The sequence below is a fragment of the Tursiops truncatus genome, chromosome 4, assembly GCF_011762595.2.
Source record: "Tursiops truncatus isolate mTurTru1 chromosome 4, mTurTru1.mat.Y, whole genome shotgun sequence".
NCBI lineage: Eukaryota > Metazoa > Chordata > Mammalia > Artiodactyla > Delphinidae > Tursiops > Tursiops truncatus.
In genome coordinates, this window is record NC_047037.1 from 66,744,119 (window position 1) to 66,771,844 (window position 27,726).

General features: G+C 34.6%; 1 protein-coding gene and 1 long non-coding RNA gene across 4 annotated transcripts in view; one reads left to right on the forward strand and one right to left on the reverse strand.

The window, feature by feature from the left end:
* The window catches only part of IL1RAP (interleukin 1 receptor accessory protein), a 124,767-nt gene that overhangs the window by 86,200 nt on the left and 10,841 nt on the right, over positions 1-27,726 (forward strand). For 2 of the 3 annotated variants that reach the window (XM_019946220.3, XM_004321203.4), the window contains exons 5-10: positions 6,462-6,627; positions 8,999-9,070; positions 11,046-11,172; positions 13,562-13,710; positions 25,818-25,961; positions 27,282-27,425. In XM_019946220.3, the coding sequence (XP_019801779.1) occupies positions 6,462-6,627; positions 8,999-9,070; positions 11,046-11,172; positions 13,562-13,710; positions 25,818-25,961; positions 27,282-27,425 (802 nt within the window). Of the gene's footprint in view, positions 1-6,461; positions 6,628-8,998; positions 9,071-11,045; positions 11,173-13,561; positions 13,711-16,654; positions 16,765-25,817; positions 25,962-27,281; positions 27,426-27,726 lie in introns of those variants that run through there. The other variant, XM_019946219.3, reaches the window with a different exon arrangement.
* LOC141278569 (uncharacterized) lies at positions 809-3,159 on the reverse strand. Its single transcript, XR_012331439.1, has 3 exons — positions 3,091-3,159; positions 2,582-2,783; positions 809-941 (listed from the first exon to the last, which is right to left on the reverse strand). It is a non-coding gene; the product is annotated as an uncharacterized lncRNA (long non-coding RNA).

The window sequence follows — 27,726 nt, forward strand, 5'->3', positions numbered from 1 at the left end:
TCTCTTTTAGTAATACAAATAACTCTATGAGAGTTAAAAGACACATTATTCAGTTCCAGCAAAATTTGCTTCCCTGTTAGCGGAAGGATGAAAACTGATGAATTGAAAGAAGGAAAAGGAAACTAACATTTCTTGCATTTTACTAGTGCAATACATTGTGCTACGTACTTTATATGTTATCGTATGTAATACTCATCACAATCCTTCAAGGTAGATATCATCCTTGTATAGATTAGGAAACAGATGTTTGGAGACATAAACAATAATAAACATTTATCGAGCACAGTAATTCTTCTAAATGCTTTAATAATTTCACTCATTATCAATATCTCAACGTGAGGTGGACTCTCTTGTTTTCTCCCTTTTGTAGTCAAGGAAACTGCGGTGTAGAGTGGTTGAGTGATTTGTCCAAGATTCAGCACTATGCAATCTGTATCAAGAGCCCAGACTTTTACATTATCTTATATAATTTGCTCAAAATAATCCAGCTGATAATAGGAGAATCTGGAATTTCAGGCCAGTTCTGTGTGGTTCCAAGATCTATGCTCTCCAGAAATGGCACAGAGAGGGTGGTCTAGTCTTTACTTCTGGGGGGTAGGGCACTTTGAAGGGCAGAGCAATCTTTGAACACAGATTGGGTTGTAGGCTGGACTGTGGAACATAAGGAAACCTGTGAAAAGAGAGCCCTGGAAAATCATAAGGTGCGCAGAAAAGCTGAGATTGGAGGGAACAGAAAATCTAAAGTTTGTGTTTTAGAATCTTAGGTTATGGGGCAGGATTGAACTTTTCTTCCTCTGCATGTCTTCTCTTCTCTCATCCTGTCTTCTGCATGGCATGGTTTTCTTCATTCAGCGCCCAGAATTCACAGTTCTCTAGTTCAACAATCCTGGAGTCAAATTGATGTTCAGTAAATGTTGAGGAAGCCAGGGTTTGTAACCAGCCTGGAAAGCAAAACATGGTTAGTAAGTGATTTACTGAATTTCAAATAGCCAGCTTCTAAAAGAACTTCTGGAACACAGCATGTATATAAATTGGGGGCTACCTGTTTATTCACAGGGTCTTCCAAATATATAGTAGTAAGGACATAGGTAAGCGTGATCTTGTTGTTGTTTTTACTATTATTATGAAATGTATTCAAAGAACTGAGCTTTAAAATATGGCGAGCCATCTTAACATTCATATTACTGGATTCTTTCTCTTTCTCATTGTTATAATTAGGTATTGGAATTATTTTTCCTAAAGACACTTATAAAAACAAAGTCAGTTTTCCCCTTCTTACTAAGGATCAGAGGGACCACTTTATTGGGTGCTTTGGATGTTACGTTTATAGCAGCTGCTGAAATGCTCTCAATTGCTATTTAGCAGAGTAGATATCATTCTGGATATCAATTTTCAAAAAGCTGGTTGTCCTTGTCCTCAGTGTGATCATCAAAATTGGTATTTTACATCCACCTTTAATTTTCAGTGTGAAATTAAGCAGAATTGTTCAGGTATTGTTTATAAATCTCTCTCAGAAAATAGGAAAATCTTTGCTTTTTCTGACAAACTGCCATTAGGAAAGCACATTTCTGACACAGTGCCAGGCTTGGCCTTCTTGTTGGCATAGCACATATGGTTGGAAAGTTAGTCCAAGGTCTATCTAATAGACTTTATTTTTAAAGTGCTTGTTTCAATTTGATCTGACAGCTTAGTTTGGTTCTTTATCTCCTCCCTTTTCCTAAAGTCCCTATATAGTGATTTTTAACCTTTGGTATGAAGGAAGCGAGTATCATATTTTCTTTCCAAACTATACATATTTAATTTAATATACATATTTAATTCCATATTTTCTTTCCAAACTATACATATTTAATTATGTATATATGCATATATACACATAGCATTCTACATGTAATTTCAGGGCTTCTGAGGACCTAAGATTCATCTTTTAAACTGAAACTCAGTTCAGATATCTGTGAAACCTTGAGGTTCAGTTAGGCTGAGTGAATCACCCACTCTACATTTTGACAGCACTTAATTTATATCTCATTTTTGTTACTATAATGATTGCATAGCATCTTTGTTACTATAATGATTGCATTTCTCTCTTCTGTACTAAGTAGTGACTTCTCTCCTTTGCTTTCCCTTGACTATCAAGTGCATATCACAAAACTGAGCCAATATACTTTATATTTAGGAATTGATTAAATAATTGAATGAATTAGACTGGACTAGAAAATTCCATGGAAATAAGGGCCATTTCTGTTTTTACTGGCTACTTACCGTATGCCCAGCTTCTAACACAGTGCCTGGCACATAGAGGAGATTTTGTAAGTATCTATCGCATAGATACAGTTCAGCTGTGTCTATGCATGACATAGTTCTGCTCATTGAAAGTGACTGATGTATAAAACTCTTATGAGTCTTTGTGAACAAGTGTGGTGTATTTTATAACAACTTAATCTTAGAAGCAAAAATGTCAATAGATATTTCTAACTGTTTTAACCTCATATCTCAGTTTAACTCTTTGTATCCTTACTTCCACTTTCCCCACCCATCCTACAACTCACCCATCCCATGTCTTATAAGTCTATATACTCACCTTTTTATTATCATTTGCATACCACATGAGCTTGCAGCTCCATGTCTATGTCTTTGCTTCTCTGGTTCAGTTCATATTTTTAATCATGCAACACCAAAGTATTGAGCATTTACCACGTGTCCAGTATTGGGCAAGTAGCTGGCTATGCAGATACAGTACTCATCCACCCGCCCGACCACTTTACCCCATAGAAGTAAATGTTCTGGAGAAAGAGATAAGTGAAAATAGGTCATTATAATAAAATTAGTTAAGTACTAACATGGAGGGCAAAATGCTATAAGAGTGAAGGGAAGTTGTTTACAATTTTTCCTGTCCCTGGAGCGTCCTTCTCCATGTCTGCCCTCCTCCTGAATAACTGTTAATAATCTACACATCCTTTAAGATCCAGTTCAGATCTTCTTTCTCCATGAAGAGTTTCTAAATGTTTTCTGTTTGGTCTTCTTCCTCCACTTCCCCACCCCAATATGCCTTTCACAGCATTTGTTGCAATCCTCTACTAGACTGCTTACTTTCAGGTTAAGAACTGTGTCTTCCATCCTTGTGCCTTAACATAGTTCTTTAAAAGTTGTAGGTTTACTGAATGGGCATATTTGTTCTTATTTAGTCATGCCATCCCCTCACCCACACCCCGTACCTCACCACATGATTTATTTCCTCTCAAGGATCTCAAAATCATTTCTTATGCTGTGCTTTACCTATATACTGCGGTAGGTTGCCATGGCTACCATTATGTGGTTGAAAAGTTGCTCTCCTATTTAACTTCTCTCTTTTAAATTCAGAATGAGGAACTGATGGCTCAACTAAATGAATGACTTGTCTTCTGGTCAGACAAGTGTTTGCTTCATAGTGGAATCCACTTACTGTTAACCCATTTCTTATATTTGGAAACATGCTTTTATTATTCTTTGGGTATTGAGATCTTCGTTCATACCTTTTTTTTTTCCCTGGATTCCAAATAAATGATTTTCAAATCATCAAAAAGTTTGCAGGATTTATTTTCAGGAATAGTTTATTATGTTTAAAAATGCCCTTTGTGTCTTAGGCCCATGAAGGGCCTAGAGAAGCAGCTGCTTATAAGAAGTAGAGAGAGCTCATCAGATACTACAGACTAAGGTTAATGGGTATTTATAGTTCAACAATGCCCTGAAGCTACCCTTACCACATACATAAACACTTATAATGTAAAATATTTTCTTCGTTTCCTTTTCTAACATAAGTCTAATAGCTTTTAATTATTTTTCTTTTTTTATTTCTTTTTTTTTTTAGTTAATTTAATTTTTCATGGTCAGATTTTTCTGAATAGTAGATTAGACCCCAAAGTTTTCCATTACTTTTTATGGAATATTCCTCAATTTGAAATAATTTTCTAGACAAATCAGCTCCAAGAAAAACCTGTCCTTGGCCTACATTTTTATCTTACCTTATGAAAAGAAGAGAAAATCCCAGAGAACCTGACTTACAGCACTGACGCATAGGCCCAACGATAGTCTTAGGCCCATCCAGCCCGAATTTCAAGTTCATCCTCAAGAGTCTGGAATAAGGTGAAGAGAAAGGGGGAGCTGGCAAGAGATCAACACACACCTGTTTTATAACATTTTCCTTGCTATTTAGATGTGTCAGATTCCATTTTTCTGTTAATGATAAGCCCATGAGGGTGGATTCTTTGTTCTATTTAGTGCTCTACTCTCGGAACCTCAAAAAGTGCCTGGCATGCGGTTTATTGATTAATACTCAAGGGTGAATGAATGAATGAGAAGACTTTGAGTCAGAAACATTTCTTTATATTTGTGGCACATACTATGACTCCTAAAATGATGTGTTTGAAATAGTTTTTACATAAATGATATTTGGTGAGTAAAAAAAAAAGTTTTTTTTAACATTTTATTAAGAAGTACTGTTGACAAGTTTAGTATTAATAGCTAACTTCTCATACTGAAAAGTATGCTTTTCCAGTGTACCACTAATTGTAAGAATCAGCCTCATATAAGAGTCACATCACACTATTAACACTGGGGCTGGCCCCAGGTAGGTCAGGACCACAGTGTAGTGTGAGACAGTGTCAGCTGGGATTAAGAGCAAGGGCTACAAAACACGTAGATCTAGGTTTAAATTCCAGCTCTGACCCTGCTTGGCTCTATGATAACGGCAATCGCTTAACCTTTATAGTCCTTTGTATTTTCATCTATAAAATGGGCATAAGAGCGTTCCAAATTTGCTAAGTTTGGAATAAGGATTGGATGTAATAATGGAGTATACCTAAGCACAGGTCTCAGTATAATTTTTTCAGCCTCAAGTAATGGATGAAAACTGGTGTTCATTCTTGGTTAAGAAGCTAGTGAAAGACCTTTACTCAGCTGTGTAAAAAACTGAGTTTTAGCTCTGCACTGTGTTACCTAGAATATCTCTTTATCTATCTCATTTTTTTCCACCTGAAAACTAGGGCATATTTAGTCTGATCTGTCTACTTCACAAGGACTTAAGAACAGCTAAGCTAACACATGAAAGAGGCAAATAGCTTTGAACTGTTTAAATGAAAGGTGCCAGAAAAATCAAATAGAGTTCTATAGATAGTCTAAACTCAAGTTAAACCAAATCTGGCATAAATTTATTATAGGAGTACAGGGCTTTATGGCCTTATACTTTGTAATAACCTTAGAGTATTAAAATATTGTGCTGATGTGACAATTTTCTAGAGTCACTGCTTATCAAAACAGGATAAATTGTATTCAGAAAAACAACTGAGTATATGTCATTGTCCTCTTGATGATCATCTCCATGAATCAAAAGTTGAGCACTGTTCCTAAAAGGTGTTATTTCCTGTGACAAGGAATTACAAAATGTGCCATTTAGTGTAACTGTCATATTTCAAAACACATGCTCCAGGAATTGAAGTAAGAAAACCTTGAGGATACAAGAATTAAAGTTAAATATGTGGACACAGGAAATTGAAAGTACAACCTGGTAGTAGAGTCCCAGAATATTAAAGATCAAGAGGACCCAATTCTTTTTGTCATAGATGAAGTATTGATTTTTAAAAGACAAACACAATTTTTCTAAAAGTAAATGTTCAATGCATATTTTTGTCAAATATGATGTATTGATTTTTTTCTTGAAAAGAAAAAAGTAAAATGATATAACCAATTAGTGGGGCTGAGAGATTCAAAACAGGATTCTAGTTATGTTGAATGAGATATTTTAACCTCAAAATTTAAAAAAACAACATAGTTATATGAAAATATGAGTTGGAGCACAAATAAACTCTTAACTCTTGGTAAGACTCATAAAATATATTTTATTTTTAAATTCTGGAGTCTGTACTATTCAACTAAAAAAATGGGATAAGTAGAAGAAAAACAAAGAAGTTTGGAAATAACTGATACAGTGATTCACAGAATGATCAAGAATGCCAAAAACAGACATCTAAAACAGTGCCTAGTTTGTCAGAGTGACTGTATTTCTGAATTAACATAATCAGTGAAAAAACATAGAAAAATGAAAAAGAAACGTTTTTTAAGTAGCAGGGTATACATTTACTTAAGTTGCCTTAATCACTTTTTGAAACTTTAATCTTGCTTTACTGTTAACTTGGAATTCCCAGAATTTGAATACTAGATCTTGAGACAGGAAGCTTGTGCTTTTGAATTCATATTTCAGTTAAGAATGTTAATTTTCCTCTTGCAGAAATGATAATAAAAATTACTGCATTCATTCTTTGCAGAAACATCATCAAATACATGACCAAAATAGTTTTGTAAAAAGTATAGCCAGCATAGATATTTCTACATTCTGTGCAAAGTTAGATGTGTATGCATATATTTGTTTGTATACTTTCTATGCATGTATCTAAATAGTAAACATCTTTTCCTTTACTTCTTCTTAGGGCTGTTATAAAGTACACAACTTTAATAATGTAATACCCGAAGGCATGAACTTGAGTTTTATCATAGCCATGGTTTCAAATAATGGAGATTACACATGTGTTGTTACATATCCAGAAAATGGACGTACCTTCCATCTCACCAGGACTCAGACTGTAAAGGTGGTAGGTAAGCATGATTTGTATTAAGTGCGCACAACAAAATGCAATACTTTTGTTTAGGCTCTTAAGAGTTTATTACCAACAAGTGTGTAAATTCTGAAAGAAAAGAGGGTTATCTTTTACCTTCACCGCACTATTCCCAAGGCCTCAGCAATTCCACCTAGATACTAGGCATTTAACAACTATTGTTCTACTGAATGAATATGTGGATGAATGAAGTAAAGGCAGCTTGGAGGGTGAAAAGAGTGCGGACATATCTCTGTTCAAATTATACCATTGCCATTTATTAGCACTATGACTTGCCTGTACTCTAGGACTACAACAACCTAACATTTAGTATAGTTCAGAATATTAGAAATAATATACGTATTGTGCTAATGCAGTTCCAGGCAAGCAGTAGAAACTCAATGAATATTAGTTAATACTGTTGTCAAAAAAAAGTATTTTACTTGAATTAGGTAAAATATGTCTTTTATGTACTGGAACTTCTGTAGCGATTGCTGAAGCTATTTGCTGGTAGTGCTCAACCATTGCTTTCTTGGGGGGTGAGAAACTAGAGAAGTGGAAAGGACAGTGTCTAGGCAGAGTCAACAGACTCCCATCAGACCTAGAAATCAAGAGAACCAGTGTCAGGATAGGTGGCATTTAGAGGAGAGCCCTAAATACTACTGCACCCACTGTATTAAAAATGACAGGGCTTCCCTGGTGGCACAGTGGTTGAGAGCCCGCCTGCCAATGCAGGGGACGTGGGTTTGAGCCCTGGTCCGGGAACATCCCACATGCCACGGAGCAGCTGGGCCCATGCGCCACAGCTGCTGAGCCTGCACTGTGGAGCCCGCAAGCCACAACTACTGAGCCCGCGTGCTTAAAGCCCGTGCTCCGCAGCAAGAGAAGCCACCGCAATGAGAAGCCCGCGCACCGCAACGAAAAGTAGCCCCCGCTCGCTGCAACTAGAGGAAGCCCGCAAACAGCAATGAGGACCCAGTGCAGCCAAAAGTAAATAAATAAAAATAAATAAATTTATAAAAAAGAAAAAAAAATGACAGCATATCAGAGTGAGATTTTTTCATACCCCATCTTTTAATAGATGGAAACATTGAGTCCCAACAACAGAAACTAACCTGCTTAGAGAAGCTCCCTGAGTTAGTGGAAAAAGTAATTCTAAATCCCAGGCTTCTGACTCTGTGTTTAGGGCTTTTTCTACTAGTCTGACACCGAGTTCAGCACAATTTTTTTAAAGGGCTTTGACATAGTGCAAATAAAATTCGCATCAAACAATTTTGTAATCACTTCTCTTTCTCTGCTTACCTTTGGAATCATGCTGAATTGGGGACGGATTCAGAAGAAAAATCAGACTAAATTTAGAACCTAACATGAATGGACATTGAAAGTCACATGAATAATCTAACCATATATCCATCTTGGTAATTGTTTCCAATGTATATATACTTCAATGTATTCATTTTTGGAGAGTTGGGAACAGGCATGCATGTTCACTTTGACTTATAGAAATAGAAGTTGACAGACACATATGTGAGGGGTGTGTTTCTAATCCAACTCCCAAGTTTGTTTTTTAAAACTGAAGTATTGAGTACTTATTATACACCAGTAGGATGCTTTAATATGCATTACTTAATTTAATCCACATAATAAACCTGTGAGGTAAGTTTAATTACTCTCATCTTAGAGTTGATTAAATTAGATTTTCAAAGTTTAAGTAAAAAAAAAAATTGTATGCTTTGTATATGGTCAGGTCAAGGTTAGAACCCTGGTCATTAAATCTTTGAAACTTCTACACTTAAATACTACATTATTAGACCCTTTCAGGGCATCTTTCTTTCAGTTTAGGAATATATAATGTTATAAGAAGCAGCAATCCTATGAATGAACATTCAGCTGATAACTAGATAACAGGTAGACTTACGTACTGACCTCACACTGTGATTTTGAATTTTCCATTTGCTTGTTCATTAATTAATACTTATTTAATCATTTCCCAAACTAGACACTCTGGGCATGTTGAAGAGAAATATGTAGAAAAGAAACAATTGAGAAAGACTTGAAATCGATTAATTATTAAGTAGTATGAGAAAGAAGTTTATCTCATATAGGCTTTGGGAAGCAAAAACACTGGATAAACATTCTATCCGAAGCATGAAGGATCCTCAGTATATTTTTTTCCCTTTTTTGCTTCTTTTAAATGAAAGAAGTGTTGTAATTGACTATCCATTGAACTGTGGGCCCTCTCAAGAATTGACAAACTATGCCAGGAAGTTGGGCAATGCTTTACTGAAGAGCAGAATTTTGAAATGGGTTATGCGGAATAAAGGCTACATGATTTGACGTCATATCCCTTTGTCCCTTCCTCTCTATCACAGGCTCTCCAAACGATGCATTGCCTCCCCAGTTCTATTCACCCACTGATCTTGTGGTCTACGAGAAAGAACCAGGTAATTATAGCTGTGCCTCGGAATATCAGTTAGATTCTCTTAATTACGAGGAATAAAATGTCACTCAAGTTAACGCAAGAGAATAGAGGGCTATTGTAAAGAAACACATGAATTGAAACTGAAGTGCTCTCAGAAACCTAGTCATCTTTGGGTCTTATCTGCTTCATTGATCTGGTGGGCAGCTCAGGGATTCTCTGCTTCTCTCACAGCAGATGCTCCCTTCTCCCTCTGTGAGCAGTTTTCTTCTGATTAGCGATTTCTGTTTGATGCAAACTTTAGCCTGTGCAGGGCTTTGGTTTACCGAGACTTCAACATGAGCACCAGATGTCCTTTAAACTTCTACCCCACTACAAAGGAGCAGGGAGTAGACCTGGAGTCAGAACTGTGAATTCAACAGGTAACAACTAATAGGACTAGTACATCTTGATTCAGAACACCCTCGAATGCGTACACTGGCTACCTGGGTTTCCTTTTAGTTTTCATAATTTTTCATTCTAGACAAAAATCATTTGGAACTGACCAAATAAGGCATAACCTGTTATTCTTCTGACTCAAAGCCTTTCACAGTTAACTTGAAAAACCATAGAAAATTTTAACATTCTCTATATTTCATCCTTACCAATAAATTCACTTCAAACCCAATGAAAAGTATAAAAGAAAATTTGTTTAAAATGTACTAAACATAATAGAAGCAGTGTTCAACATAGGTGGAGAACGATGATACGCCCCCCCCAAATTAAGAAAAGGTTTCAAATAGGGATCTGCCTTGTGAAAAAATAATACCAAGGGGAGTCTGCCAACCTCAAATGGACCAGATTTCCTAGAATCAGTAGTGGTTTTATGTATTAATATGAACATTCTTCCTGCTATCTGGGTAAACCCTTATTAATCTTCTAAATATCTTTCCTCTATCTATCATATTATGGTTATAAAAACATGCCTGAATCCATATTCACTTTATAACTGGAGAGGAAGGCATAAAAACAATGCATTGGAAAAGAGGATAGAGTATGACCACTCAGTGAGACAAACCTGAGTTCAAATTGGGATGACAATATAATTTATCATCTCAACCTGGACACCTTTTGAGAGTGAAAGCAGTCGATATGAATAAATAACTAGGAAAGCAAGCGTAAAACAGAACTGTTCTGGGCAAACTGAAATGTAAAGTCAGTCTAGGTCAAATCCTGGTCTGCCACTATTAACAATTTGACCTTGGAATGACATGTAACATCTTTAAGCTTTAGTTTTTATATCTATAAAACATGAATTTAAAAACTATTTCATAATATTTTGTTAAAATTAAATAAGCTTAATAATAAGTAGCCAAATATAATAAATATTTAGCACAGTGAATTATTCAAAGTTCTCAGTGAGTGTGCTGCTGTTGTTGTTGTTATGATTATTATTACCAGTTTTGCCTAGAGATCCCCCCATCTTCATGTTCCATCTCAGAAGGATAGCATAGCATTTCTATTTAAAAGTTGACTTTAAACTCATTGACTGCATCCTGATAGCTTGAGCATTTCCAGATGCATCCTGCCTGGCCAGTCCTCTCAGTGATGGCGTTGCCCCATCTTTTCTGGGCCAAGGTCCAAAGATCTGGAGAACCTTACCTCAATCACCCATTGTTTGTGAGGGAAATAACAAAGGAGAAGAGTAGTCCATGGAGGTTTAGGGCTAAAAAAAGGAATGTTGTCAGAGACTTTTTGAATAAATAACTGTCATTTTAGAACATATATAGGTTGTATTAAAAGATGGGCATTCTAATAGTTTTATATAAAGCTGCTGTCCTTTTCTTGGTTTGTTTCTTATGCAGTGAAGGAAAGAGGTTACCTCATGGTAGCCCACTTGAAAATCAGTCAGAAGTAGGGTTGAAGGCACACATAAATTTTATGGCTTTTGATTAATCACAGAATAGAACCAGTATAACCATGTAAAGGTTACAAACTGATGAGTTAACTTGTTTTTTTAGGAGAGGAGCTACTCATCCCCTGTAAAGTCTTTTTTACTTTCCTGAAGGACTCTCGCAATGAGGTTTGGTGGACCATTGATGGAAAAAAGCCAGAGGACACCACTATTGACGTAGCTGTTAATGAAAGGTATCATTGACACAGGCAAGGGGGTGACTAACCCTTGTCCCTCAACCTAATGCCTTCCAGTGTATGCTGATCAATGAAAATTAAAATTCTAATTTTTGCCTATCATTAACAAAAGTCAGCAAGATTTTCAAGTCTTTAGTGGCTACACCCCAGAGCAGGATTATTGGACTTGCAATCCAAGCCCCAGATACCACCTGACGATTACATCTTTATGATACCCACTTGAAGGTAGATGGAATGCATATCCTATATGAATGAAAAGGCCAGGATATAGGGTTGTGGATGGATGAAAGCCTGTCAGTGTGGCCCTATTCTCTTTCTCAAGTCTGGAGTCTGGGCCTATGTTTTTGTGCCTCAGATAACTGTGTTAGTTTCTTGTCTTATAGCAACATATATTTCCTATTTTCCTCCTCTTTCTTAATTTTCATAGCATACAAGTCACATTTTTAATTAATAATAATTTTTAATATTAACTAAATACATTAATGTTCTTTAAATTTTATTTTTTAAATGGATGGTGTGAAAATATAGCTCATTCTTAAAAGTAACAAGCTGGGTCATTTTATTCATAAATAAACATGACTTTTTTTGAAGTGGCTTGAGTTGGCAAGGAGAACTGCAACAATTAATTAAAATGAGCAGCTGACTAATTACATGACAAAGTAGTTCTGAAAGCTTATGCCTTATCTATCATCTGTGTGTGGATATATCTTAGGCTATTTGAACTTCTAGAATTTAAAAGATATTTATCCCCTACTAGTAAACTTAGACTTTATGCAGAAATTATGAAATGTCATCAGGTACTATGCAAGACACTTAGTCCCTAACTGAGTAGATTTTATAGGAGTAACAATGATAGAACATAAATGCTAGTATAATGTGATAAATGCAGTGAATGGGAAGTATGGAATGTTAAAGAAAGATTTAGTTGGGGATTCCAGTCAGCTTTAGGGGATTCGGTAATGCTTCTCAGATGATACAGAGATTTGAAGGATGAGTAGAAATAAACTAGATAAAGAAATCAAAAGTATGTTCCTGGTAAAAAGAACATCATGTGCGAAGGTGTGGAGGTTTCGAGAAGCAGAACATATTTAAAGATACAGAAGGGGGCTTCCCTGGTGGTGCATTGGTTGAGAGTCCGCCTGCCGATGCAGGGGACACGGGTACGTGCCCTGGTCCGGGAAGATCCCACATGCCACAGAGCAGCTGGGCCCGTGAGCCATGGCCGCTGAGCCTGCGCGTCCGGAGCCTGTGCTCTGCAACGGGAGAGGCCACAACAGTGAGAGGCCGCATACCGCAAAAAAAAAAAAAAAAAAAAAAAGATACAGAGGAGTTTCCTGAAATTGGAGCAGTTTTTGCTGAAGGAATTGATAAAAGATGTGGCTGGAGGCACAGAAGGAGAGTTATTATTTCAGGAATTCTGAACATTGTGCTTCCAATCCTCACAATAATAATGAATGAATAGTAATGAAAGTCATGTTGTTCTTCCTTGTTGCTCTTGAAACACAAGTCATTGTTCATTGTTCAGCAGTGCAGTTAAGCTAAGGTTAAATCCATCACAGTCCTTAACCAAATTCTCATGACCCACAGTAAACTGCATCAGAAGAACCCAGATGTCAGTCAACTGTAGGAGAGAGAATTTTTTTTCCTCCTTTTGAGCAAAGTAGTTCAAAGGGATCTTAAATCTTGATCTTAGACCCAAAGCACTTGATCTCTAACTTGCTGAGAATTGGATATATTTATTTTCACGAAGTTTACTTGCTCTGAGAAGTTTATTCTTTTTAGAATATAACCATGAGGTTTGACCAAAATGTTCTATCTGTGTTCAAAATCCAAGTTTTGGGAATCTCTGAAATGTATCAACTATCACTGTGGGATAATAATAATAATAGCCTAATTAAACATTGTTCTAACACTTATGCATTAACATACTCAATCCTCAGAATTCTAGAGTAAGTTAATACATGCAGTGCAATATGTAGACATTGCCACTTTCCTCCTTTTCAAAGGAGGAACTAAGATGTGGAAAGATTAGTTACCATGCCCAAAGTATATAAGCAATAGTGGCAAAGCCTGGATCAAAGTCCAAAGGGGTCGGACCTCAGAAGCTTCTCTCTAAAATGATGCTGCATCCTACCTCAGATGTTTGAGGATAGGAGACGTTTCCCTTTGAAGACAGATCTGTAGTATGATGCTAACTCTGGGAGTTGATCTATGTATTGGGATTGTGTATAGTATAGATGGTAAAGAATGGTATTGGAATCTAGAAGCTAGTCTCCTTTTGTAACTCCTTTTGGATCACAGGCAACTCAGCTTATCGACATCCTCACCGAGGAGCTCTGGCCCCTGAGTCTCGCTAATGGTTTGATTTTCTTTCCCCTAATTCTAGTGTAACTCTGAGTATAACAGAAGACGAGACGAGGACTCAGCTTCTGAGCATCAAGAAAGTTACTGCTGAGGATCTCAAGCGCAACTATGTCTGTCATGCCAGAAATGCCAAAGGGGAGGTTGACAAACCAGCCAAGGTGAAACAGAAAGGTAATGGATGCGCTCAGCAGATGAATCTGTGAACTCCAAATGCAACACTGAGGTGAATAAGAAAAAAGGAGAAACTGAGAACGAGAGAGCTCCAGCACTTAGCATATCTGACACATAGTAATGAATTAAAGTTGAATGAAAAAATCTTGAGAGAAAGTTTCCATTTATATAAAGATACTCAAAATATTATAATATTTCTTATAGTTTTAGTATCTTAATGCCCAAATGTGACTTTAAAATTCCATAGGATTATGATAATGAAGCATAGTTTTATATCTGTACAGTAATGAAAAATAAAGAAAATATTTAAAGCTACCAAAGATTTAATAAAACTGGTAGAGTCACTTATTGTTGGTGAATTGTAAAGACCCTTTTAGAAATCATTGATGGCAGAGTTTAGGCGTTACAAAAAATGGTCGTACCATATGACTTAATACTTTTGGAATTTTTCCTGGACAACTAACTGAACAGAAAGAGAATTATGTCCCCATCTATATTCTTAGAAGCATTATCTATAATAATGAAACATTATAAATAGCAACCATCTAATTGTATTCAAGTAGTTAAGATATAAAATATTCTCAAAACATATAATTTTAAAATGATAATTTTAAACACTATGTGCCAAAATTCAAGCAGGTTTATAATATACCACTAGCCACAATTGCTAAAATGAAAATTAATTAAACTATGACTTAAAAGGCTGTAAAATGATTTCTATGTCGATATTACTATATTTTCCTACAATAAATAAAAATGATAAAGCTTTCTTGTGTGAGCTATTGCTCCTGAAACATTTTGTGTCTAAGATTCTCTATGGGTCTCTCACCTAACAAAGAACCCCAGATAATTAATTCTCTCATGAATGTTCTTCAGTGATCTGGATAATAATGATGATGATTCATCACACATGAAGTTAAGCCATTCAGGATTATTCTGGATACCAGTGTCAGAGCCTATAATGTTTATATAAAAAGTAAAAAAATGTTCATTTATAACTGCTGCATTTTTCAGTGGGAGTTAAACCTTTTTTAAAGCTGATGAGAAAACAGACTTCACTTTAACATTTGATTACAATTTAGAAAGTTAAGAGCAAAGGACTGAAGTGTATATGCCCCTTAAGAAGACTTAGTGGATTTGTTCTGAATAGTTAATTGCTTCTGCTCCTCAGAAGCTAGTGTAAAGAGAAAAGACTGAACCCCTTGACGTAAGGCAGTGTTTCCCAAAGTTAGTTCCTAAGAACACGACTAAGACTCTTTATAGTGCTGCAATTCATTATTTTTACTCCAGGCACGGATAGCCTATGTTGGAATACTAGTTTCTGTGTAATCTAATTCTGTGACCTTGGAAAAGTCACTTTAACCTCTCTGAGCTTCAATTTCTTTCTATTTAAAGTAGGCAAAAGAATACCACTCCCTCACAAGGTTGTTTTAAAGTACTCAGCACAGTTACTGGCATATATATGTATAAACATATTAAATGCTCAATGCATGTTAGCTCATTATTATTACTTCCACACGATTTTCACAGGTATTATTTGACAAAGTCTTTTATACTCAAGTATCATTAAAGTCTGGGGTAAGCAAAATCAATCAAGTTAGTTTAGTTCAGGGCCCCTTAGGTTCTTTAATATATTAGTATTTGATGTGAATATCTGCAAGGGGTTGGAATATAGTAGGCAGGATTTTTTCAAATATATTTGATTCCAGATTCTTTAAGTATGGAGCATTTTGTGGGATTCAGCTTCTGAGGCATGTGTTTTGGGAAACATTATGGAGGAAAACATAATAACATTGTCAGATGGATAGAATCAAAACAATCAATTAAAATAATGTTTAATCTAGGAGTGATGTGGAAGTCTGTCCACCAGAGTTGCTTGAGTAACTCTCCTTTCACAGAAGGCTGTGTTCTCAGTGGTTTAATATGAATGGCATCAGGAATATGGAGTGACAAATGCAGCTACTGGACCAGATGATCTGTGCTGAAATTGCATTAATATTACATATAACCCAGTTGGATCTGTGTACATCCAGTGGTAACAGAGGTGTTGTTTACTTGGATTCTATTCTGGGCCAGCTAATGCTGAAATTCATAGGTGATATCTGTGTTCACATTCATACACTATATGTAGGGGTCTTTCTCTGAATTCTGAATTCATTGACAAAGCATTTTATGTACGTTGCCAAGATGACAGGAAGAGGCTAGAGCCTAGAATGAGAAGAGTTAACAGGGGTAGGTCATTTGACAGCTGCACAAATTCATCTAGTCAGTTAAAGCAAAGTATTAAAGGAAAGGTAGCTAATGTCAAAACGATAAACATAAGTTTTATAATAGCAGAGTTGTAGGGACTCAGGCACGGTGTAAGCTGAACTTTATGAGAACCTGCCAAACCTGTTGCCAAAGAGGTTGTACCATTTTACATTTCCATTAGCAGTGTATATAAATTCCAGGTGCTCTACTTCCTCACCTACTTTTGGAGTTGTCAAACTTCTAAATTTTGGCCATACTAGTAGATAGGTACAGGTATCACATTGTTTTTAATTTTCATTTCTCAGATACTAATGATATATGTATTACATTACCATGAACACTTTTTCATGGACTTATTTACCATTATATAATAGTTCTTCTTTTTGTGAGGTGTCCATTTGTTATTGGGTTGTTAGTGATTATATTTATATATCTTTTCTATATATAGATATATGTAATATATATTTATATAATAAATATTTAAATATTTAATATGTAAATATTTTTATGCAGTTTGTGAATTTTTTCTTTTGATGAGCAGAATTTTTTAAAATTTCATGAAGTCCATTTAATAAATTTCTTCTATTATAGTTAGTACTTTCTAAATCCCATATTAACAATGTTTGATTTATAAAAACTTTTCTTCTATATTTAGGCTTATGATCAATTTCTTTTTTTTTTTTTTCCCACACAGAAACCAGTTGTTCTAGCCTCATATTGAAAGATCCCTCCTTTTTGTATTGAATTGTTTTGACAACTTGGCCATAAATAAATAAATAAATAAATAAATGGCTCTATGAGTGTGGGTCTATTCCTGCATTCCCTATTGTGTCCTATTAATCTGTTTATGTATCTTTAGTCCAATACTACTTTGTCTTGATTAACAGCTTTAAAGTAAGTCAAGAAATCATATACTTTATGTCCTTCCCTCCATTTTTTTCTTTTCCAAGATTGATTTGACTATTTTAGAGACCAAATATTTTTTCATATAGATTTTAATATCAGCTTGTCAATTTCTACATAAAGCCTCCTGCAATTTGATTGGGATTGCATTAACTTATAAATTGATTTGGGGAGAACTGAAATTTTACCAATATTGAGTTTTTTAACCCATTAACATGATATAGCTCTCAATTTATTTAGGACTAATTGAATATTCTCAGCAATGCTTTTTTTTTTTTAGTTTTGAGTGTACAGGTCTTGTACACATATGGCTAAATTTATCACTAACTATTTTGTTGTTGATGCTATTATAATGATATTTAAAATTTTTCATTTTCAAATTGCTCATTGATAAAAAATAAACATGAAATTAATTTTTTTATGGCCCTTTGACTTTTCTAAATTCACCAAAAAATAGGGTTTCTGTTTGTTTTGTTTTTTTGGCATCTTAGCATTTTCTACACACTTGATCATGTCACCCACAAATAAACAGACTTTTACTCCTTCTTTTCTACACTTCATACTTCTGATTTCTTTTTCCTGACTATTTCACTCTTTTGGACCTCCAGGAGCATAATAGCAGAAATTGAGAACAGCCATCTTTGCATTGTTCCCTATCTTAGAAGGCAAATATTCAGTTTTCATGATACGTATGATGTCATTTGTAGGTTTTTGTACATAACCTTTATGTACATGAGGGATTAATCTTCTGTCTTTGGTTTGCTGAGAGTTTTGTTTCATTTTTTATTGTTTTTATAATGAATGTCTATTGAAATTTGTCAAATTCTTTTCTTAAACATTGAGAAGGTCATATAATCTTTCTCTTTAATTCCGCTAATGTTATACTTTACATTGATTGATTTCAAAATGTTGATCCAACCTTTCATTTATTAGATAAACCCCAACATCATCATGATTTATTATCCTTTTTCTATATACCTGTATTTATTTGCTAATATTTTTAGAAGATTTTTGTTTATGTTAGGGATTTTGCTCATATATTTGTTCATGAGGGATATTGGTCTGTGATTTTCTTTTCTTGTAATGCCATTGACTAGTAAAAATGTCATGTTGGCCTCATGATATGAGTCAGTTGATGACCCCTCCTTTGCTATTATCTGAAAACTTACGTGTAAAATTGATACTACTTCTTACTCGGATATTTGAAGGGCATACCCATGAAACTATCTGGGCCTGTGTTTTCTTTATGGGAAAGCTATAAATTATGAATTCAGTTTCTTTAATAATTATCTGGATATTGTTTCTTCATGTGACAATTTGGGGAATTTGTCTTTCAGAGAAATTTTTCTGTTTCATCTAAGTTGTCACATTTTTGGCATAATTTTTTTACGTCATTTTTTATCTTTTTAATGTCTGCAGGATTTGTAGTGATTCTCCCTCTGTCATTCCTGATATTAACAATTTATGTTTTCTCTCAATTTGCTCATGACTCAAGAAAGAGGTTTTCCAAATTTACTGATTTTTTTCAATGAACAAAGGTGTTTTCATTTATTTTTCTCTATTTTGTATTTTATTCATTTTACTCTGATTTTTGTTTTTGCTTACTTTGCATTTAATATGCCCTTCTTTTCTCTCAACTGAAAATGAAAGCACATCATTGATTTTAAATAATCCTTTTTTCCAATATAAACATTCAGAGCTATAAATTTCCCTCATAAGACCACTTTAGCTGAAACAAACAAATGATGAAATCTTGAAGTTTCCTTATCATTCAGTTCAAAATATTTTAATTATCCTTTTAATTATTTTTGACCCACGGTTTATTTAGAAATGTGTTACTTAATTTACATATTTGGGAAGTTTCCAGATAACATTTTTTATTACATTATGTATTAAAATGTATTTGAATTTTAGAACTGACTATTTTCTCTCAGTCTTGATAATTTTTGATATTTCATATTGTCATTTAAGTCTAGGTAATTTAAAAAATATCAGCAATAGATATTAAAAGACAGGGAAAGGGTACCTCTGACTTAGAACTACCTGGGAAGACTGTACAGTGAAGTGGAAGGAACATGGGATTTGGTGCTAGACAGACCTCAGTTCAAGTTCAGGCTCTGGTGTAGACTGTGTATATGAACTGGTTCAAGGCTTCCATTTTTCTTTCTTTTGATCCCAACTCTCAGTGTGTCTGTGAGACTGGAGGGAGCAAGTAACACGTACTTAGCACAGTGTGGCACATTTGATTCTAATTTCTAACTTAATTCCTTCATGGCCAAAAAAATATAGTCTGCATCATTTCATTTCTTTTAAGTTTATAGGTGCTTCTTTTATTTTTTTAATTCCCAGCAGATTGTCTATTTTGGTGAATGTTTCACATGCACTTAAAAAGGATGTATATTCTGCAGCTTTGGTGTTCTATAAATGTCAATTAAGTCAATTGGTGTCAGTGATGTTCAAGTCTTACATATGTTTATTGATTTTTTAAAATCTGCTAATATTTCATCTTTTGAGAGAAAGCGGTGTTTAAATTTTTACATAGAATTATGTTTTTTTCTAATTCTCCGTTCAGTTCTGCCATTTGCTTCACATTATTTTGGAATTGTGTTTTTAGATACATACACATTCAGGATTGTTATGTCTTTTCGATGAATGGACTCTTTTAAATTATGACATGTCTTTTTTGGTTAATATTCTTTGTCTGATATTAATTTAGCCACTCTAGATTTCTTATAGTTAGTATTTGTATTGTATATCTTTTTTCATTCTTTTGTTTTATCTATCAATGTCTTCATATTTAATGTACATTTCTTATAGACAGCATATCATTGGGTTTTGATTTTAATACTATATGATAATTTCTGCCTTTTAATTTATATGTTTAATCCATTTGTCTTTAATGTAATTATTAGTATTATTGGCTTCAAGTCTACCATCTTACTATTTGTTGTCTACATTTACATCTATTGTTTGCTTTTTTCTCCTTCCCTGCCTTGTGGATTGATAATTTCTTAGTATTCTATTTTATCACCTCTTTGGCCTACTGGCTTTACCTCCATGTTTTTTTTGTTTTGTTTTGTTTTTTCTATAGTGTTTACAATATTTATCTTGAACTTATCACAATCTGCCTTGAATTAATCACTTTACATATTTTATAAGAACCTTAAAGTGGCATACTTCCATTACTTCTCTCCTGTCTTTTGTTTTATTGTTATAATACATTTCAGTTCTGCATTTATTATAAATGCCACAATACATTGCTATTATTTTTTGCTTTAAATAAGTATCCTTTAAATACATTAAGAACTGAGAAAAAAGATTTTTATATTTATTTACATATTTTCCATTTCTGGCACTATTCATTCTTGGTAACATTTTAGTCTGAAAAACTGTTTAGTATTTCTGGTGGTGCACATCTGCTGGTGACAAATTCTCTCAGCTTTGTTTTAATCTGAAAGTATCTTATTTCATCTTAATTTTTATATTTCAACACTTTATTAAGGAAGTTTTCAAATACATGGAAGATTTGAAAGAATTATACAATGAACAATCATATATCCTACCTAGATTCTATCATTTTGCTGTCTTTGCTTTATCACATATCTATCCATCTATCCATTCCTGTATGCATACAGTAATGTATCTTATTTTTGATGCCTTTAAAGTAGTTACAGACATGAGTAAAAGTTATCACCTAAACCTTTAAGCATCTTATATTATCCAAATTTTAATATTTATTTACATTTCTTTTGATTTTTTTTGAGGTGAAGCTTGTATAGAGTGACAGATTGCAAAACACAAATGTATAATTTGACGATTTTTAAGAAATGCGTATATATGTATGTGTGTAACCTAAAATCAAGATATAGAATGTTATCACCATAGATAATAACCTTTCATTCCTTCTCCTTATCAGTCAATCCCTGCTACTCCTACCTCCCCCACCACTGGCAAGGCAATGTTCTGATTTTCCTTATCAGAATAGATTATTTTTTCCTCTTCTAGAACTTAGTGTACCTAGACCTATACAGAATGCACTCTTGTATAAAGCTTCTTTCATTCAGAAAGTATTCTTAATATTCATGCCGTTGTATCAGTCATTAGCTCCTTCTGTTTGCCAAGGAGTGTTTTTTTTAAAAGAATATATCACAGCTTATTTATTCATTCTCTGGGTGGAGGACATTTGGGTTGTTCACAATTTTGAATAGAGCTTCTGTTAATATTCTTATCCAAGTCTCTTTATGGACTTTTATTTTTACTTCTCTGATCTGAATATCTACTGTGGAATTACTGGCTTAGTTTTATCAGAAACTGTTAGACGTTTCTTCCCAAGTGGTAGTATCATTCTGCACTCTCACCAACAGTGTATTCACATTTTTGCCATTTGGTGTTGTTAATCTTAGTTTTAGCCATCTTGGTGAGTTTGTGGTGGTAGCTCACTGCAGTTTGTATTTTTCATGTCACTGATGACTAAGATACTGCGTACATTTTCATGTGCTTATTAGTCATTGGTATCTTCTTTTGTGATATGACTATTCAAATATTTTGTTCATTTTATAAGTGAGTTGTTTGTGTTTTCATTATTGATCTTAGCAGTTCTTTTTTCTATCCTGGATACCAGTTCTTTGTCAGATAGATGCTTTGCAAATACCTTCTCCCAGTCTGTGTCTTGCCAATTCCTTTCTTCATTGGTATATTTTAGTGAACAAAGGTTATTACTCTTGATGAGGTGTAATTTATTAATGTTTTCTTTAATGGTATTGTGTTCTGTGTTCTAAGAAATACCCCCAAGTCATCAAGCTTCATCTTTTTTTTTGGGGGGGGGGGTCTATGATCCATCTCCAATTATTATTATTTTTAATGTATTTTGTGAGGTAGGAATTGAAGTTTAATCTTGTGTTATATGGATATCCAGTTCCAGCACAACTTGTTGGAAAGATTTTTATTTCCTCATTATGTTGCTCTGGTGCCTTTCACTGCATACATAACTTTAGGTTGGAAGTGTTCTTTTTCTTTTTATTCTTTCAGCCCTTTGAAAGTGCAATTCCATTGTCTTATGGCTAATATTATTTCTAATATGAATCAGGCAGGGTTTTCTTGTTATTTTTTAATCATGTTTCCCTTTGTGTACACCCCCTCTCTTTTTCTTTGGCAGGTTTTAAGATTTTCTCTTCTTCATTGTTTTTCAAAACTTACATCATGATACACTTTGCTGTAGTTTTATTTGTATATATCTTCTTTAAGGTTCTTTATACTTCTTAGTTCTGTGAGTATATTTTTTATTTAATTTGAAAAAACCAGCCATTATTTCTTCAAGTATGTTTTGCTCATTTATTCATCCTTTCCTTTTCTTCTAGTACTTGTTATATTTAGGATAGACCCCTCAGCGTTGTCCCACACGTCACTGAGGTTCTCGTTATTTTTTTTTTTCATCCTTTTTTCACTCTGTATTTCACTTAGGATGGTTTCTGCTGACTATTTCTTTCTTGATATCTAATCTGCAGTGTTTTTAATTTCAGGATTTTCTTTTTCAGTTTTTGAATTTATATTTCTCCATCAAAATGTCTGTACTGATATTTCCTATTTGCTCTTATAATGTTCATGGTCTTTTTTTAAATTCAACAGATATATTTATAATACTCATTTTAAAGTATTTATCTCCTAATTCCACATGATAGCCATTTTTATTGGTTATCTTTCTTCTGATTATGGCTTTCTTTCTGTCTAGTTGTGTTTTTTTTATTTAATCCTATACTGGACATTATAGATGGTACACTATTGACTGTCTGAATTTTATAAATGCCTGTTAATTTTTGTTCTAGCAGGTAGTTAATTTACTTGCATAACATCTTGCTTATTTGAAGCATCTTGCTTATCTTTCTAGAGTAGGTCCAAACTAGGCTTCTCTCTAAGGCTAGATTGGACCTATTTCTAAGGCATATACTATCTGGGGTCTCTACTTAATACTTGGGGAGCTAAATAAAGTTTCTTCAGTCTGGGTGGTCTTAACTCAAGTGTCTCTCAGCCCTGTATGTGCTCCTAAGTTGTTCAGTTCCCAACTCTTTAGCAGTCATTTCTTCCCTGGTGGTTTTTCTTTCACTGGTAGCTCTTCCTTGCCTGACTCTGAGAAGTGTCACCCTTTGTATTTTTCCAAAGACTTGTGGATTTCTAGAGCTCTTTGTCTACATAGTTTTCTTCCCTCCAGTACCCAGGTCTACAAATGCAGTAGTCATGAACTCTACTTTTGGTTTCCTCGCTCAGTGTAAATACTGTGTGTCTGTGTCACAGTCCCCAAGGTGCCATTAGGCAAAAAGCCAGGGAGATCATGAGCTTACCTTTTTGTATCCTATCTCTCACAGATCACACTTGTACACAACCAGTTGTCCAAATTTGAAAGGTTGTTATTTTAGATATTATGGAGAGAAGGCTACCCCAATCACTTCTCTAAGATCAGAAGCTGAAGTCGAAAATGCACAAATTTTAACACACTATGATAGCCAAACAAATCAGATGGTTAGCTGGAAATCTGGGCTCTGGAGCCTGCCATTACTATAGAATTGCAAAAGGGATGGAGGGAATTCTGATTCAGAGAGTAACAGCAGAGCAAATCGCTAAATTTTACTCCCTCCTGAATCAGATTATCAGTGAGATCAAAGATAGAAGCAGTTTAGGAGTCCAATTTGGTCAAATTACATCACCCCTTTTGATTGGAAACCCTTTGGTCTGGGATTGCTCAGAGGATCAATGTGGGGCAGACAGAAAATGTGAGCTAAGGGTCATACTTTCCCTACAAGCCGGCAAAGCTGTATATGAAAGCTTTTTAGAGCACTTCCTGAATGTGATTCAAACCATTTAGGAATTCAGACTTGCGAATTATTTATCTTAAGAGTTCCATTAGTTAAATAACATTAGGAGCTTCTTGATATCATCAAGATGGTCCAACAAAATACAATCTGTAAATATGACACATATAATTGTATGACACAAAATTAAAAAGCTCTACTAGAAATAAAATAGGCAGTAGTAAAATGAATGTGGCAGAGGGAAAGCCATGAGTATAATTTATCTCTTGATCACTAAGCAAGGTAACTATTGATATTTAAAACAAAATCCATTTCAGGTTAGTGCATCCACTGACCTCTTTTATTTTTCCTTATTGTGAAATGTCCACCCAGAGGGAGCCAAAATAACTGAGCAAATAATGAAGATGACAGTGGGAATTAACCCAGTATGTTGTTAACATGTACTCAGAAATACCAAGGACACAGCAATTTTCATGCCAGCTACTCAGATTGATCTTAGTAAATTCTCATCCACTGCACTGACACAGCTTCTGGCATTTTATCATGGGAATTTTCTTATTTTAAAGCACCATTGTTCATGGGATGAGTACAAGAGTACCTAATAATTCTGCACTGCTGAGTCCTAGGCTGTATCTGCATCAGAATTAGTAGCCAGAATGTAGGATAATGAACTCAAAACTTAATGATTATTCCCTTTAATAAGAGAACTTCAGACTCCACTCCAGGCTGCTCAACATTTTCCCCTTAGAATAGCTACCTGTTTTAAAAGGGATTTTTCCACTAGTGTATGATCAATAATTGAACTTCATTGTAGTGTTGTGCAAAGATCTCTGAACTTTGGAGTCAGGAAGGCTTGATAACAATCCCAGCTTTGAAGAAAATTTTTCTATGCCTAGTCCTGGCAAATACTTAACACCTATGATGTTCAGGTGCTCAAAGGGGCCTTTTCTCACCACCATACCAGATATACCTCTCCTGCCCCAACCCCTCCCCTAGGTCACTCCATCACATTATCCTGGTTTATTTCCTTTATAACACTGATCACTGTCTAAAAGTAACTATCTTATTTATTTATTTCCACATTTACTTCCCTGCATTAGACTATTAGCCCTAAGAGGGCAGAGACCCTTCCTGTCTTATCTACCATTATAACCTCGACAGCTTCTAGCAAATAGTAGATATCAGTAAGTAATTGTCAAATCAACTAATACATAATTTAAGCCATTTCTGCTTCAGATACAGTAAATATTTTATTCCATCTCAAACTCTTTAGTTTCATTTTCACAAGCTAATAAAACAGCCAAATGAAGTTACTAATACATAGTATATATAGTACTAGATTTATTTTAAATATTCCAAAAGTGTGTAGTGTTATATCAAGAGATGCTTATTCAGATCCTAGAAATTCTCGGGATAAGATGGATGAAGAAGACATAGTCTCTACCTAGAGGACTGTAAATGTATAGTTTAAGGGGGAGTGAGAAACGGTGGAGAAGCAGGCTTGTGGAATGTGTATCCTAGTAATGTAGACCTGATAGATACTTTCAGGGCCAAGCATACTCAGCATTTGGTGGATACCCTCATTTTCTGCTCAATGATAATAAGATTTTTGAGGCCTATTGTCAAATATAAAGAAAAAGGAATTAAATTTCTTCTATATGGCACTGGACAAGAGGAGGAAATTAAGACTGTTATAAACACATTAAAATGTTTTCTCAGTTCAACTGCTCCAGCAATTAAAATTCTACCAATATCATGGGCTGGTCCAGGTAAGAGATGCACAAACAGAGGATGGAGTTACTTTTCAAAAGTATTTTTGAGGAGATTCAGTTTGTGAGTTTAATTGGATGACCTTTTAAATTCTTCTCAATGATAAGATGCTGTTTTAATTTGTATATCATCAAATTCTATTCAAATCATCTAATAATTAAAAAACACCTTCTATGCCAGTTTCTGGAAACAAAAAGATAAATATGCCACAGTCTAGTATTAAAACATAGTGCTTAACGTCTACCATGTTATCTTGTTCACACATGTAAGTCAGGTTCATGGCTCAGCTGCTTGGCGTACACAGCTATTTACAGGATGATGGGTCACCGCAATCACCACGTACAAATCAGTTTGTTTCTTTGTTGTTCATTCCAATGCTAGCTCCAAGATACACAGTGGAACTGGCGTGTGGTTTTGGAGCCACAGTCCTACTGGTGGTGATTCTCATTGTTGTCTACCATGTTTACTGGCTAGAGATGGTCCTATTTTACCGGGCTCATTTTGGAACGGATGAAACCATTTTAGGTGAGTAATGAAAGTTTGTTGTAAATCTCCCTACTGTCATCTTTAGAAAACATGTTGGCTTGATAAAACCTAGGTTAATTGGAAGATGTAATTAGACTACCTTTTGTTTCAGCCCTTGCTATTGAAAATCTTCCTAATGCATATTATTCTGCTTTCTTGGGTCAATATGTGATTTAGTTTAGATCAGCACTATTCAAATAGAAATATAATGCAAGCCACATATGTAATTTAATATTTTTCTAGTGGTCACATAAGGAAAAGTAAAAGAAAAAGTGAAAATAATTTTAATAATATATCTTATCTAATTTAATATATTCCAAATACTATCATTTTAGCTTGTAATTACTATTAAGCTAATAGAGATATTTTAGTCTTATTTTTGGTACTAAAAATCTTCAAAATTCAGTATGTATTGTATTTTACACATATAGCATATCTCAATTCAGACCAACTGCATTTCAAGGGCTCAATAACCACTTGTGGCTTGTGGCTACTGTACTGGACCCTGCATGTCCACACTCTTTGTAACCACAGGTGATCCATGTACCAGAAGCATCACATGGGAGCTTACTAAAAGGAGAATCTAAAGCCTACTCTGAATCAGAAGCTATATTTCAACAGTATCCCGAAATGATTCATATATATACATTAAAGTTTAAGGAGCACTGTTCTAGTGCATATGTGCCTGGTGACAAGAATGAAACATTTAACCCATAGATTCTTAGACCCATCCCATAAAGATTCTCATTGAGTGGGTTTGTGGAAGAGACACAGAACCTGTATTTTTAATGAGAGGTGATTTTTATAATTAGGCAATTTTGAGAAAGATTGATTCATTGAATCTAGGTATATTTTTAATTGTAGATATTTTCAGGTGTACATAATTTAGACAGTTTCTCAAGGTTTTGCTCAATTTATAATTCTAACATATTAGTGAGTGACATACTAGGACAGGAACTAGAAATTTTCTGCATGCTATTATTGCCAGCACATATGACTGAGTATTTGCTTCCTGATTCTGTTAATTCATAGTTGAATGAGCCAAACCTCACTCATTCTCCACTACAAAATCTGAACTCAGTGATATGAGAGGAGAAGACACATCAGATGAAATTTTCAATTACACCTTAAAATAGTCATTTTGCCCGGAGACCTGTCACAGGTGGGAAATCATACTGAAATCTGTCAGCTAATTTATATAAGTAAAAAATGAAAATGTCAAATATTCAAAAGTTCGATTTCAGAAAAAAATGCAATACTATTGAGGAACATTCCTAATATATATTGGATCTGTGTTTTCTGTTTTTTAATTTTTGCTAGATGGGAAGGAATATGATATTTATGTATCCTATGCAAGGAATGCTGAAGAAGAAGAATTTGTATTACTGACCCTCCGTGGAGTCTTGGAGAATGAATTTGGATACAAGCTGTGCATCTTTGACCGAGACAGTCTGCCTGGGGGAAGTAGGTATTTCAGATGAATATAGGTGATGCTACACTTAAAGGCAGAGAAGATCCTTAGCTTTGGGTCATGTACAAGAGTCATGGTACAGCTGTATGTTGGCATCTTTGGACATTTAAATGTCCAATGCTTTGATGTAATAGACAGACTCTAGGAATAAATCTACATTGTAAGATGTAGACTATGAGTACAGTTTATGGTATTAAAATATTTTCCCAGGTAAGCTTTAAAAACTTAGTGTCAAAAAAGTGTAGATGCATGGTGGATTAGCACTCTAAGTACCACAGCTTTAAACATTTTGTT